Source organism: Tamandua tetradactyla, chromosome X (assembly GCF_023851605.1).
Source record: "Tamandua tetradactyla isolate mTamTet1 chromosome X, mTamTet1.pri, whole genome shotgun sequence".
Classification (NCBI taxonomy): domain Eukaryota; kingdom Metazoa; phylum Chordata; class Mammalia; order Pilosa; family Myrmecophagidae; genus Tamandua; species Tamandua tetradactyla.
The window spans coordinates 165,087,585-165,100,624 of NC_135353.1; the positions used below are offsets into that span (position 1 = coordinate 165,087,585).

The window sequence follows — 13,040 nt, forward strand, 5'->3', positions numbered from 1 at the left end:
GCCAAATGCCTGTGGGAAATCCTGAGCTGACCGAAGTTGAACGAGTTTTGTTACTGTGAGACCTCACCAGGCTCACCCTTGGGACTGTGTGGTGTAGCCCGCCTGCCTGGCCACCCTCTCCGGAGAGACTTCAGCACCACTGGTGGCGGGTGGGGAAGGCTGGGTGGGCAGCCTGCTCCAGGAGGCGCTGCTCAACAGACCCCTGTGGACAGTGTCGCTCTAGACGTGGCCAACTGCGGGAAGACTGGCCCCCTGCGGCTGCTAGTTCCAGAGTGAGGTGGAGATTAGGGACCTCAAACTAGAAATAAAGGGGGTGCGAGGGTAGTTCCGCGGGAGAATTCTCGCCTGCCATGCAACAGACCCGGGTTCAATTCCCGGTCCACACACTTCCCAAAACAAACAAACAATTCAAGAAATGGTGCTAAAATAACTGGATACTCATGTGGAAAAAGAATGAAATGTGACCCCCACCATACAGCATGCAAACAAACAAACAAACTAGAACTAGAAACAAAAAGCTTACATCCTTGCATGGCTTCGGGCAGCTGGAATGAGTGGACCAGGGAATAAATGATGTCCTTATGTGCCCCAATATGTTAAGGAGAGCTTAAGACACACACCTAAATCACACACACACACACTCACACACACTCACACGCATACGGTGTGACTGCCACAAAGCGGGAAACTGAGGAAATGGCATGGCACTAACAGCTCTGGCAGACTTTGGCAACTTCTCAGAAAGGCCGGAAGATGGGAACAAGGATTCGGGAAATAAAAACATGCCCTAACACGTTGGATTTGGCAGATTTCCCCCGACCTGTCACTCCAATTAAGAATTTGGAATTGTAGCCAAAGATGTGCATCTTTCTGTCCATCAAAAAGTGTGCAGGTGTTAAAAAGCCGGGGCAGTCATGCCAGTTCTTGCCGTCAGTCTTTGCCTCTGTCTCAGGGGCCCTTTCATCCCTTCGTTCCCGCTCCACAAAGTTCCTACCATGGAGATGGCAGCCTTGTTAGCAGGGTCATTTGACTGAAGCAATTTTTGTTTCCATTTTTGTGGACCATAGAACCAGGAGAAACGTGGGAGCCAAATTTATCTCCGATGAGCCTGAGCTAAGAGGCTCCCACTGCTGGGCAGGAGAAGAGCTGAAGCCAGATTATCTGCGTTCAGAGCAATCGAGATACACTAACCCATTGAGCACAAGAGCTGCACCAGGAAAATGCAACTGAAAATTAGGTGCTTGTTTTATAGTAGCTCAGTGCAAATCTCCCTGCTAGATGTCGTGAAGCAGAATCCATTGGGTTTTTCACTTTGAAAATTTTATTTGAAAGATCCAAGGGCACCATAGCCTTTTAAAAATTCTTCCGTCTTGAAAAAAATATTTTGGACTCTTCAGTAAATGGCATAGTCTAAGTGCTTGGTGAATATTTGTTGAATAATCTTGAGTTTCAAGGACTTCTAAGTGTTTGTGGGTCGTGAAGAAAGCATTTTTAAGTGCAGTTTGACCATTTGCAAAAACTGCCTAGCAACTACGTGTTTATGTGTCAGTCTAAATTAGCAGCTGTTGCAACAATAATTAACCCAATTCCCTTGCGTAGAATATTTAACTAACAAAATCACACAGCTCTGCTATTCACTCCTGGTTGGTGAAAGGGTCAGGAGGTGAAGTTAAATTCTCCACCCTTGTTCAAACACTTAGAGCCTTTCTTTATAGGGTTTATGCCTCTTCTCTCTTTCATCTATGAATTCCAGTATCACTCCGATTATGACATTGATTCACCTCTCTCCTTCTCTCCCTTGCTCCCACATTTACAGAACACTGATCAGGGCAATTTCATGGAGGTTACCCATTAAGAGATATAAGAGGAAATAAATCCTTGGGATAACCAAGCTGACTTTTTTTTTTCCTTAGATTAAAGGGAAAAGTGCAAGCATGGGATTCTATCCTGGCTCTCTCCAGCCAGTTCTGTGACCTTGTATAAATGAGCATCAGTGCCCTTATTTAGACAAGTAACTGGACTTATAACCAGGTCATTTCAAAGTTGCTTCCTCGCTCTCAAATGTCCAGAGCCTTAAGCGGTACCATGCACATAGTAGCTTCTCAATAAGGGTTGTTTATCAAACTTAGTAAAATGCCCAAATCAACAAGATTACAAGCCCAGTTTAGTTTTACTAGCTCGGAATTGGTACACTTCCTGTAACAATTTTCTTGTTTTCAAGAGAATCGCTTACCTTTTTGAATTGGTTGAGATATTCTGCTGTAACTGAGCGTTCCGAATATGCCCGAGAGAGCAGATTCATACCAATACTTTGCTTTGTAGTTTGCAAATGAGAACTCTAACTGGAAAACCTAAATAATAGGAGAAACGTCGCATCCACTAGGGGAATTTGTGAGAAAGCTTGTGAATATTTTCCATGGCATCTGCTGAGAATATGGTACAGGAAAATGAATGCAAGGAGGGCAAAAAGGAGCCGGCCAAAAATGTATTTTTTAATGTTTATTTTAGAGAGAGGCTAGTAATTGATTAAACTAATCCAATATCTGGAAACATTTTTTTTTTAATCTTCACTTTGCCTTTTATGCAGTTTGAGATGTTGGGGATGCCCCTTTGAAGTGGGGCAGGCCTCGAGTTGGGAAGGAACAAGCAGTTTTGCAGACAGATGTGTGAAGAATTGCCTGCAGCTATGCGCTTCTCACTGGCGTTAGATGTAACCAGGCCTGGCTGTTAAATAACACAACAACATGAAATATGAATATTAGGCAGCCTCCACGGGGAACTTTTTACAGTAGTGAAAAGGAAGTGAGGGAAAAGCCATTCTGTTGTTTTCCCTTTTCTTTTACCTCTTCTTTAAACTCCCATTCATTTGCTTTGTGTTTGTATATTGGGCCATCCTGAGATTCTTCTTAAAGCTTCTTTGTAAAAATGGCACTATTTTATTCATGATATATTTGTTTTCCTTTTATTTTCTGTCATTTCTGAGCAATGATTGTGAAAGCTATTTTGACATTTCTAAAAAAATATCCTTTTGTGTGTGTGTGTCTGTTTTTAATTACAGAGTCTCTATGGCAACTGCCTCCTCCCAGGTTCTAATTCCTGAAATCAACCTCAATGACACATTTGATACGTTTGCCTTAGATTTTTCCCGAGAGAAGAAATTGCTAGAATGTCTGGATTACCTTACAGGTAATGTCTTTTATGTTCTTACTCATATCGTGTACATTCAGTGGTACAAACACTTTGGCACCAGATGAATTTTCTTAAGTCCAGAGGTGAGGGCCTTTGATTGAGGTATAGAATCTAATAGTCCCATAATCAATTTCTGTGTATTCCTTTTTTGTGTTGTGGTTGTTGTTGTTTTACTAAATTGGGTCCAGGAAGAAAAAAAAGAACTGCGTTCATTAAAAGCCCCCCTTACCACCATTCCCCCATCTCTCAGTGTGTAGGTGCCATAAATAATTCCTCCATTGGCCAAAAAAGAGATACATTACATTGCAGGCCTATTGGGGGCGGGGGGTAGCAGTTCACATTAGCAAGGCTAATTAATGTCTACTCTGCTGCAGCCCCTTTTTCTTTGCAACCACGTTTATTCTTCACAACACTGATTTGAGGTATTTTAATCCTCAGTTTGCAAATGAGAGAGGGCATCAGACCCACTGGAGGTCAGCTAGCTAGAGAGCGGCAGAGCTAGGATTTTACGCAGGTGAAAACAGACTGCAAAGACCTCTGCTCTTTCTGGTAATAGACTGAATTGCCTCTTGGCAATCCACAGCCAATGTAACCAAATTTGCTTTGGAATTTCAGGTGCCATGTGTCAACTCTGTCCTTTCTGTTAGGCAGTTTTGGGTCAAGCTTAATAAAACAGACCAATAGCATAAAACCTCACATTACTCTTTTTCCTAATGGTGCTTCTAAACCTTGCTTGACTTTCAACCTCTAAAGTGGGGACAGAGAACATTTGCCAATAGAACGTGGACAGGGGTGCGTGGATGGTTCCATGGTAGAATGCGCGCGCCTGGTGGGAGACCCGGGTTTGGTTCCCCAGCCATCCACCAAAAAAAAAAAGGATGGTTTTGATAATGTTGTTTGTGTTCGCGAAAAGCCACCACTGCCTGTAACTCGAGGGAAGGCCAGACAGGCACCGAGCATGGGACATGCTGCTTTAAAGGAAGCCGCGCCGTAACTTGGACCATTTGTCAACTCTCGTCCTGAGTGTGCGCGCTTGTGAGAGAGCGGTCGGGAAGGGCCGGGCAGAAGAAGGGGACCATGTGTGCTGTTTGTTTTTACAGTCTTCAGGTGAAAAGCATGGAGGTTGATATGCAAGGAGCAGGTACCCAGAAGGTCAGAGTTTTTCTTTGCAAGAACCTGAGGCACTGTTGTTTTTTTTGCCTTTCTGCTTTGGGAAGGAAGTTGAGTCATCACACAAACTACTTTTTACCTTATGTAATTCTCCCAGACCATACCACTCCTATTAAGGAAGAAAGAAATCGATTCAAGAAGCATTTACAGTAAGGAACCAAACTTGGTTTCAAATATTCATGACTATAGTACCCTCCTTTTTTAAGCTTTTAACTTTGAGATTTACCTTTAGTATTGTCCAAGTGAATTTTTTATGATGATGGAAATGTTCTGTATTTGCATGCTCCAGTACAATAGCAATTACATGTGGCTGTTGAGAATTTGAAGTACGGCTGGTGAATTTTTCCTTTTATTTAACTTTGGTTAAATGTCATTGAAATTTAAATAGCCTATGTGCTCAGTAGCTAGTGTATTGAACAGTGCAATGCTAGACTTTCTCTGGCTGAACTGTTTTTCGCTGTAGCACTCTGTTATCCCCTTTTTTTTCCTATAGCATTTGGGAATGAATTTGCTTGAAACAATAGACAATCCAGCTGGCAGCGCTGAAACCCATCAAGGTGGGAATCTGCATCGCAGTATCAGAGCAAAAGTGTATGGCCCAGGACTGGGCAGCAGTTCAGTGATGACCTCAGACCCCAGGCTCTTTCTCTTTTTCTTCTCTGCCATCTTCATTGTGTTGCCTTTTTGCCCCATGATCATGATATGGCTACCCCAGCTCCGCGTGTCATGCTCCATGTGGAGGCAGAAAGCAAGGGACAGAGGGGAGTGGTAGACAAAAAGCTCTGCCGGCCCAGTTTGTCCTACTTTATCAGCAAAACAAAAGACAGGCTCATCTAGCAGCTCCCACATCAGTTTCTCATGGGCCAGATCCGTGACACGCAACAGAGGAGGCTGGAAAAGTCAGTATTTGGCTGGGCACATGGCCATCCTGTACAAAATAGGGGTTCTGTTGACAGGAATGTCCGCCCCATTTCCCAATAATCACTTAATAGTATTTCAACGGTGGACGCCCATTCTAACCTCTACGGAATGTGAAAGTACTAATTAAAGGGGAAATTGTAAAATTAGCTTGCCCTGAATAGCAATGTGTACACCATAAATCATCCTGATGGCTGTTTATCCTAAACTAAAGCCCATATGGGGTACCTGCTCTTACGGCTTCTTAGCTGTCAACCCCAAATAGAAATTTGGTCCATTTCTAGACATAACAGAGATTTTGGCCATAACATTTGATGCTTGACTGATATTGCCAAGTCCAAATAGTTTATCAGACATTTGTAAGCAGGAAGTGTTTCTGGAGTGTTACCCCACCATTCCTCCTGTCCTGTTTGTGATAGAGGCAAGAAAATAACAATTCTTGTGCCGATTCTGTGGATATTGAAATTGGCAGCATGCTGCTGTTCTCATTTATAGTAAATTGTGTATTGGCTTTTCAGGACAAACCCATTGGGTTTTCAATCAAAACAGGGTGATTACATTTAATGACAGTTAGCCTGCCTGGCTATAAAAATGAGATTGTTTTTTTGGTCCTATGACATGCCTCTAAGTGGTATGTCAAGTTAATAACCTGGAGTGGTGACATCTCCCCACCACCCTTCCCCCATGGCTACTGCCACATAGCTCACAGCCATTTGCCTATTTTGAAGATAAGTTTTCTTCATATTTAATCACCTGCTGCAGTGCAAAAAGAGCAGCCTCCTTCCTCAGTGTCTGGTGGAGAAGTAATTCGGTGAGTGATATCAGTTGGGGGAGAACGACGTTTCTCCCCAGCTTGGTGCAGGGTTGGTCCCGCTCTGCGGGGAGCGCACAGACAATAATAAGCTTATGCTGTGCTGCAGCTGGGCCCTCGCCCACGGAACGCACATCCTGATTGACGTCATCGGTTCTGCACATCCAAGGCACACCACAGGGCACTAAATCTTGCACGTGGATACTTCAGCACAGAGATGCATAAATACGTCTCTGGGAAGAATGTTTTAAGGGCTGCGTGGAGCCCTTCTAGCTTAACACAGTGCCTGCCATGTTGTAGGAGCTCGGTAATGTTCCTGGAATTCAGTAAGCAATACACGAAGCTGGGCTAGTTGGCTTCTTAAGATACTTGTCCCGGATATATCCTCAGGTGGCAAGTGAAGAATGCTAAGATAATCAGAGTTTTAGATATACCATTTTCATACCCTTTTCTCCCCCTCCGGATTTGTTTAGGACTCATGACTCCTGATCAAAGTTCAGGGTAGAAAAGAACTCTGCAAGAGTACAAGCAATGATTGCTACTAATCTCTAAAATACCAATAGTGTCTCCTTTTGAAGTTAGATGCTGATGGCAAAAGGATGCAACTACAAGCCCTGGAGCCTTCCTCCAAGGCAGGGGTGGGGTGCAGGAAGAGAATTGGCAGACTTAGTCTGTAAATGGCTGTATGATAAATATTTTAGGCTTTGTGAGCTGTATGGTGGCAACCAAACTCTGCTGTCCCACGAAAGCAGCCATAGACGATGGCTAAAGGCTTGGGCAGGACTTTGTCCCAATGAATCTTTATTTACTGAAAAAGGTAATGGGCCCAATTTAACCACAGGCCATAGTTTGCTGACCCCTGCTCAACTTTTCTTGCCCACAAAGTCTTCTAACAAAACCAGCCACTGAAATCAATATAGCAGAAGGCATTTTAAAATAATGATTTTGTTAGGATTTACAGTTTTCTGTTCCAGATTATATTAGAGAGGAATAAAACAGCAGCCTTCTCCAGTGATGAAGTTGACCAAATGCCAAAGGGAGAAACATTACTTGGATATGATTGATTTTTAATCATGTTCCTCTTATGATATCTCCTATAAATTGAGAAATGAAAAGAAAACAGTTTACACCAACAAACTTTTTTCTTACAAGCCATCAAACCATCAAATGAAAAAAATTCAATTACTTAGCTGATTTGCTATGATCTATATTTTTCTAGTTGGATGCCTAAATATAAAAATATCTGGTCCCTGGTTCATCAGGGGTTGGTAAACTTTGGCCCACAGGCCAAATCTGGCCCTCTGCCTTGTTTTGTAAATAAAGTTTTATTGTCCCTGGCTACTCTCACACCACTTCAGCAGAGTTGAATAGTTGCAGCAGAAACCATATGGCCTGCAAAGCCTAACATGTTTACCTTCTACCCTTGATCAAACAAGTTTGCCAATCCTCAATGTAGATGAAATCACAGTATGCTTACATTTGTTTCACATGTGTTTCCTTCATGTACAAGGAACCTCCTCACCATACTCCCATGATCAGCAGAGGTAAGTCCCTACTGGCCCCCTCTAGCCGTACTGACTGTTAAAAGTCGAAATGATAACCGGCCAGCCAAATGTTCTCTGGCTTGGGGTCACCATCTCTAGGGCGGTATGGAGAAACACCTGCTCTGTCAAACCTCTCTGCACTGGTATTCCACTTTTTTCCTTCTTGACTCCCACAGCCCCCAATCCTCCAACGATTAGAGAAGAGCTCTGCACGGCTTCTTATGACACCATCACCGTCCACTGGACCTCCGATGATGAGTTCAGTGTGGTCTCCTACGAGCTCCAGTATGCCATCTTCACTGGACAAGCCAACGTCGTTAGTGAGTATCGCACAGCCTCTTTAATTCTCTGTTTGGTGGCTGTTTTCCCAAAGATTACATCCCTGAATTTAAACATTAGTGGAAGAAAAGGAAGGAAGATGCCATATTTATCAGCTTACAGGTGATAGCAATTGCTTCCACTATACTAGGAAGAAGAGCCGGCCAGACAGTGATGAAAATAGGTGACCTCTGACAAACCACATGGATGAATCTCACATACATATTGTTCAGGGAAAGAAGCAAGATACAAAGGAATAGATGGAGTATGAGTCTATATATTGGAGATTTGTAGCTTAAAGACAAACCTTTGTTTAGCTGTGCATACACAGGTGTTAAAACTATAAAGAAAAGCAAGGAAGTACTTACAATAAAAGTCAGAATGATGGTTCCCTCCTGGATGGGAGGGAAGTAGCACCATTGAGAGGAAATCTATGGGGGGGCTTATGGGCTTAATGGCAATTTCTGGGGTGGGAGTTGCATGTTTTAGTCATTATACCATACATTTAGTTTTATGTACTTTTCTGAAAGTGCCTTCTTTCACAATAAAAGAAGATTGATGAAAATAAATAGCAAAAGAATGCCAGATACCTGGTGGTCCCATTCAGAGACTGTCACTTGAAAGGTTAGTACTTGGCTCCCAGCTGAGAAGACTTTCAGGCCTCACCTGAAACACAGCCGGCCTGCCCCTCACCGAGGTCCATTTGATATCTGGCACTGGGGACAAACAGCAGCAGTAGCCAGCCGGAGAGATGATAGAGGAAACTCTGCTCCCTGAATCACAGAAGTATTTAAATCGAAGCAAGTATGTCACAAAGGACCAAAAGGAATGCCTTTTCAGTGGAGTAAGTTTGGAACGTCTTTGGCAAAGAAAAATAGGATATGTCAAAGTGGAAGATTATAGTCACTTTTCAACAGAGAGATGTTTTGAGTGAATCCTTAACCTAAGATGCTTTTACTATATACCTTTTCTCCCTTAACTATCCTATTTTTTCCTAGCACAAGTAATTTGGAAGCTTATGCTTAAAATAGAATTATGCCTTGTGATGAATTAAAAGGTAATGCAGGAAGATCCCCTGCTTCTGGGTGATTAGGTAATAAATGACCCATGCCAACAAATGGCTCCCCCCACCTTCCTTTATATCACTCTTTCTAAGTGTCCTCTCCACATTTCACCTTCCTTGCCCTAACTGGCCTGCCTTGGAAGCAGTTATTAAAATCTCAGCATTTTACAGGAACATGTAACTTGGGAATGAAAGGGGGAGATGTCATCAACAATTCAGAACAGCTTTGGGGAGCTGCCTGGGCAGGAAAGGAATAAACAGAGGGCAGAGGTGGTGGGTGGGACAACCAAGTCTTAAGGGAAGTTAGGGTTAAACTAAGGCTTGAGCAGTGAGTGGCTGTATATCAGTAAATTAAGGATATCCCAGACCTCTCTAGGTTGTAAGCAATCTGCCGAGACATAAAAATGGCAGGGCATGGTTGGGGACCTCATCCAATTAAGCATGGCTGGAAAGCTGAGGAAGGAGAGGTCTGTGAGAGGTACAGATAGAGAAATAGTCCCAGGACTCAAAACCCATGTCGTTCTGGCTCCAGAAGGCACATGAGTCTTAACCAGTAGTCACTTACCTAGTCCTAACTCAGGCAAGTGCTAGATGGCAGAGGGCCCTTGGGCCACACCATGCTGGGATTTGACTCTGGGAGTCTGGCAGGGCAGTTGCATGATGGGATGGATGTGTGATGAGCACACCGGCTCTGGCAGCACTGTGGGCGACGAAACGGAGCCAGGCAAGACCAGCAGAGACATTAGCCAGAATGCTGGGGGCAGTGTGCAGGCAGGAGAGAGCCAGGCCCTGCCTACGGCGCTAGCAGCAGAGATAGAAAGGAGAAGACAGTTCCCGAATGGTTTCTCTATCTCTCACCCAGATCCCCAGGAAACACCATTACTGACCTCAGATTTTGGGGGTGCTTCTTTGGGCAAGTCTGAGAAGTACCAATTTACAACAACAGTTAGTCATTGTTTTCATTCACCTTCCAGGATTTTGAATCTTTCTGGTATCATTCCTTACCCTGGTTCTACCTGCCCTGCTGCAAATCTTGATGAAATGTCCATCCCCTGCTATCCTTTTTTTTTCTGGAAGGTAATGCATGAATACAGTCAAATAATAAACAAAATGATCAAAAAGGGATGCAGGCAAAATTGGAACTTTTGCATCTTTTCCAGGATACTCTATTTATAGACAAGGCTACATGTTTTAGGGAAACAAAGGGTATCGTATCACATGTAGTTCTTCACCGTGCTTTTTTCACTGTTGCATCTCAGATATCAGTCCGTTTCAACCTATAACAAAGTACTGCTTCGTTCCGTTTTGAGGCAGCTTAGTATCCTATTGTTGAGATGTATCCTAATTTATTTAACCCGTCTTCTATTATATTTAGCTTGTTTCCAGTCTTTTGCTCTTATAAACAATGCTGCAGTGGATACCCTTGAATATCTGTCCTTTCACACATAGCAAATTAAATCTGTAAATGATATCTGTAGAATAATCCCTTGAGTTGTAATTGCTAAACCACAGATTATTTGTTGCTAATTTTGGTTGATAATTGCCAAATTGCCCTTCTGAGAGGTTAAATCTGATTTTAAATATGATTTTCCAGCTGTATGAGCTTGTATTTCACCTGTCTTGCTACATAAACGCTGAGCTGAACATGGAATTAGAGTCCAGTAGGATTTTCAAAACTTATTTATGCTTCACCATTAACCTGAATTACAAATTACTATAAGCATTAATATAATAGTAAATAGACATCCCTTCATTTCAAGCAGTGGTTCTCCTTGGGACAGCAGTTTTGCCCCTTAGGGGACATTGGGAAATACTGGGAGACAATTTTTGGTTGTCACGTTTAGGGGTGGGATGCTACTGGCATCTAATGGGTGGAGGCCAGGGTGCTTCCCACCAGGCTAAAGTATACAGGACAGGCTCCCACAATAGTTATATGACCCCAAATGTCAGTAATGCCAAGACTGAGAAATCCTAATTCAAAGCAAGGTAAACAAAGAGCATCCATGCAATTATAGTCAAAGTAGTGAGACCAGAACTTAACACATGAACCCCGAAAGCACTATGCTATAGAGTATGGAAGGGAAATCCAGGAAAAATAAGAAAAACTGTTTTCTTTTTGCTTTTACTTAAGGAATTACTCCCTCAGTGCTGTGAAATGAATGGTACTAGCTTACTGGGTAAACTAAATCAGAGATTATACCAAACATGTCCACTTGAAGAAGCTGAAATTCAAAAGATGGTCAAAAATCCCAAGCAAATCGGAGAAAAGGAGGACCTCGAGGTATTAGAACAGCAAGAATATAGGGGCATGATTCATTTCATTGCAGACTTACCAGGCATTGATAAATTTTGTGTCCAACTCAAAAAACACTTAGAGAACTTCTCTGAAAACACTTAGAGTACTGAAAGAATCAACATCTGTTGATAAGTGAGTAGAGAAACCAGAAAAGGAAAACATGTGGAATCATTTCATACCTAAAGGGTGGTTCTTGGCTCATGTCAGGAAATCTGAAATGTTTCTCTGAAATCACTTTTGCTTGATCCAGGAAAGATGACATACTAGTTTTCCACGGCTGTGTAACAAATTTCCCAAAACTTAGTGGCTTAAAATTACACCCATTTATTACCTCTTAGTTTCCATCGGCCAGGAATCTAGGCCTGGTTTAGTGGATCTTCTGCTCAGGGTCTAACAAGGCTGAAGTCAAGGTGTTAGCTAGGCTGCATTCTCATCAGGAAACTCAACTAGGAAAGAAATCCACATTCTCGTTGGCAGAAAGTGGCCATGAACATCATGGCAGCTTCCTTCTTACAAGCCAATAATGGTGAGAGAGGGAGTTTCTGCTGCTTCAAGACTCTCACCTAGTTTTGGTTTGCTAAAACTGCCAGAATGCAATATACCAGGAACGGAATGGCTTTTTAAAAGGGAACTTATTATAAGGTTACAGTTCTAAGACCATAGAAAGATACCTTGACTCAAGAAAGGCCAATGGGTCCAGAACACCTCTGTCAGCTGGGAAGCACGTGGCTGGCATCTGCTGGGGTCTTTGGCTTCTGGTTTCAAACAGCTTCCCTGGGGGCATATACTTTCTGCATCTCCAAATGTGTGGGTGTCGTATTGGCTCTGTCTCCTCTGAGGCTTTTTCCAAAATGATTCCCTCTTAAAGGACTCCAGTAAGTGACCCACCCTGAATGGGCAGAGATACATCTCTATGGAAACCATCTAGTCAAAAGGTCTGACCCACAATTGGGTGGGTCACATCTCCATGGAAACAACTCAATCAAAAATATTCCACTTAATAATATTGAATCAGAATTAAAGAACATGGCTTTAATGTACACAACAGTTTCAAACTGGCACACCTCTGAACCCTCTTTTAAACATCATACTTCACTGGGTGAGTTAGAGTCATCCAAGATGAACTCGAGGTCAACTGGTTAGGAACCTTAATTACATCTGCGAAATCCCTTCCCCTTTGTCATATACTATAACATAATCATGAGATTGGTTCCTATCACTTTTGCCCCTTGCTGTCTTCCAACAGATATAAGCAGGTCACATGCCCTGCCTACACTCCAGGGGACAGTGGGAATCATGGGGGATCTCTAGCATGTTTCTGCCACAGATGGCTATGTCTCTCCTAAAATTTCTTGAATCCCATTAACATAGGCATTTAGACAGTACATGTAGCCTTGGCCTGGACTGGTGGGCCCTGTATCAGTTGTCCTTTGTTACACAACTAACAACCGCACAATCCGTGTAACATATAACCGTAAACGTATATTGTGGAGGCACCGGGAGCCAGCTAGTGGTCCTAACTGACCTTGGTTTTGCTCACTCATGTGCCAGGTTGATGGCTGCAGCAAGTGGGACAATTTGGTTCTGCCTCCCTTCTCTCTCATCCTCCCACAGGCTAGCAAAAACATGTTCTCGTAGTGATTGCACAGGTGGAAGTGTAAGGCCAGGACTGATTGCACTGCACTTTTCTAGCCCCTACATGTGTCATGTTCACTAGTAGGCCATTGACCA

The 13,040-nt window shown here is 43.0% G+C and overlaps 1 protein-coding gene across 3 annotated transcripts in view; it reads left to right on the forward strand.

Annotated features, from left to right (window-relative positions):
• MID1 (midline 1) overlaps positions 1–13,040 on the forward strand; it is a 349,759-nt gene that overhangs the window by 317,616 nt on the left and 19,103 nt on the right. For all 3 annotated transcript variants that reach the window (XM_077146131.1, XM_077146132.1, XM_077146133.1), the window contains exons 6-7: positions 3,059–3,186; positions 7,809–7,952. In XM_077146131.1, coding sequence (XP_077002246.1) covers positions 3,059–3,186; positions 7,809–7,952 — 272 coding nt within the window. The remainder of the gene's footprint in view (positions 1–3,058; positions 3,187–7,808; positions 7,953–13,040) is intronic.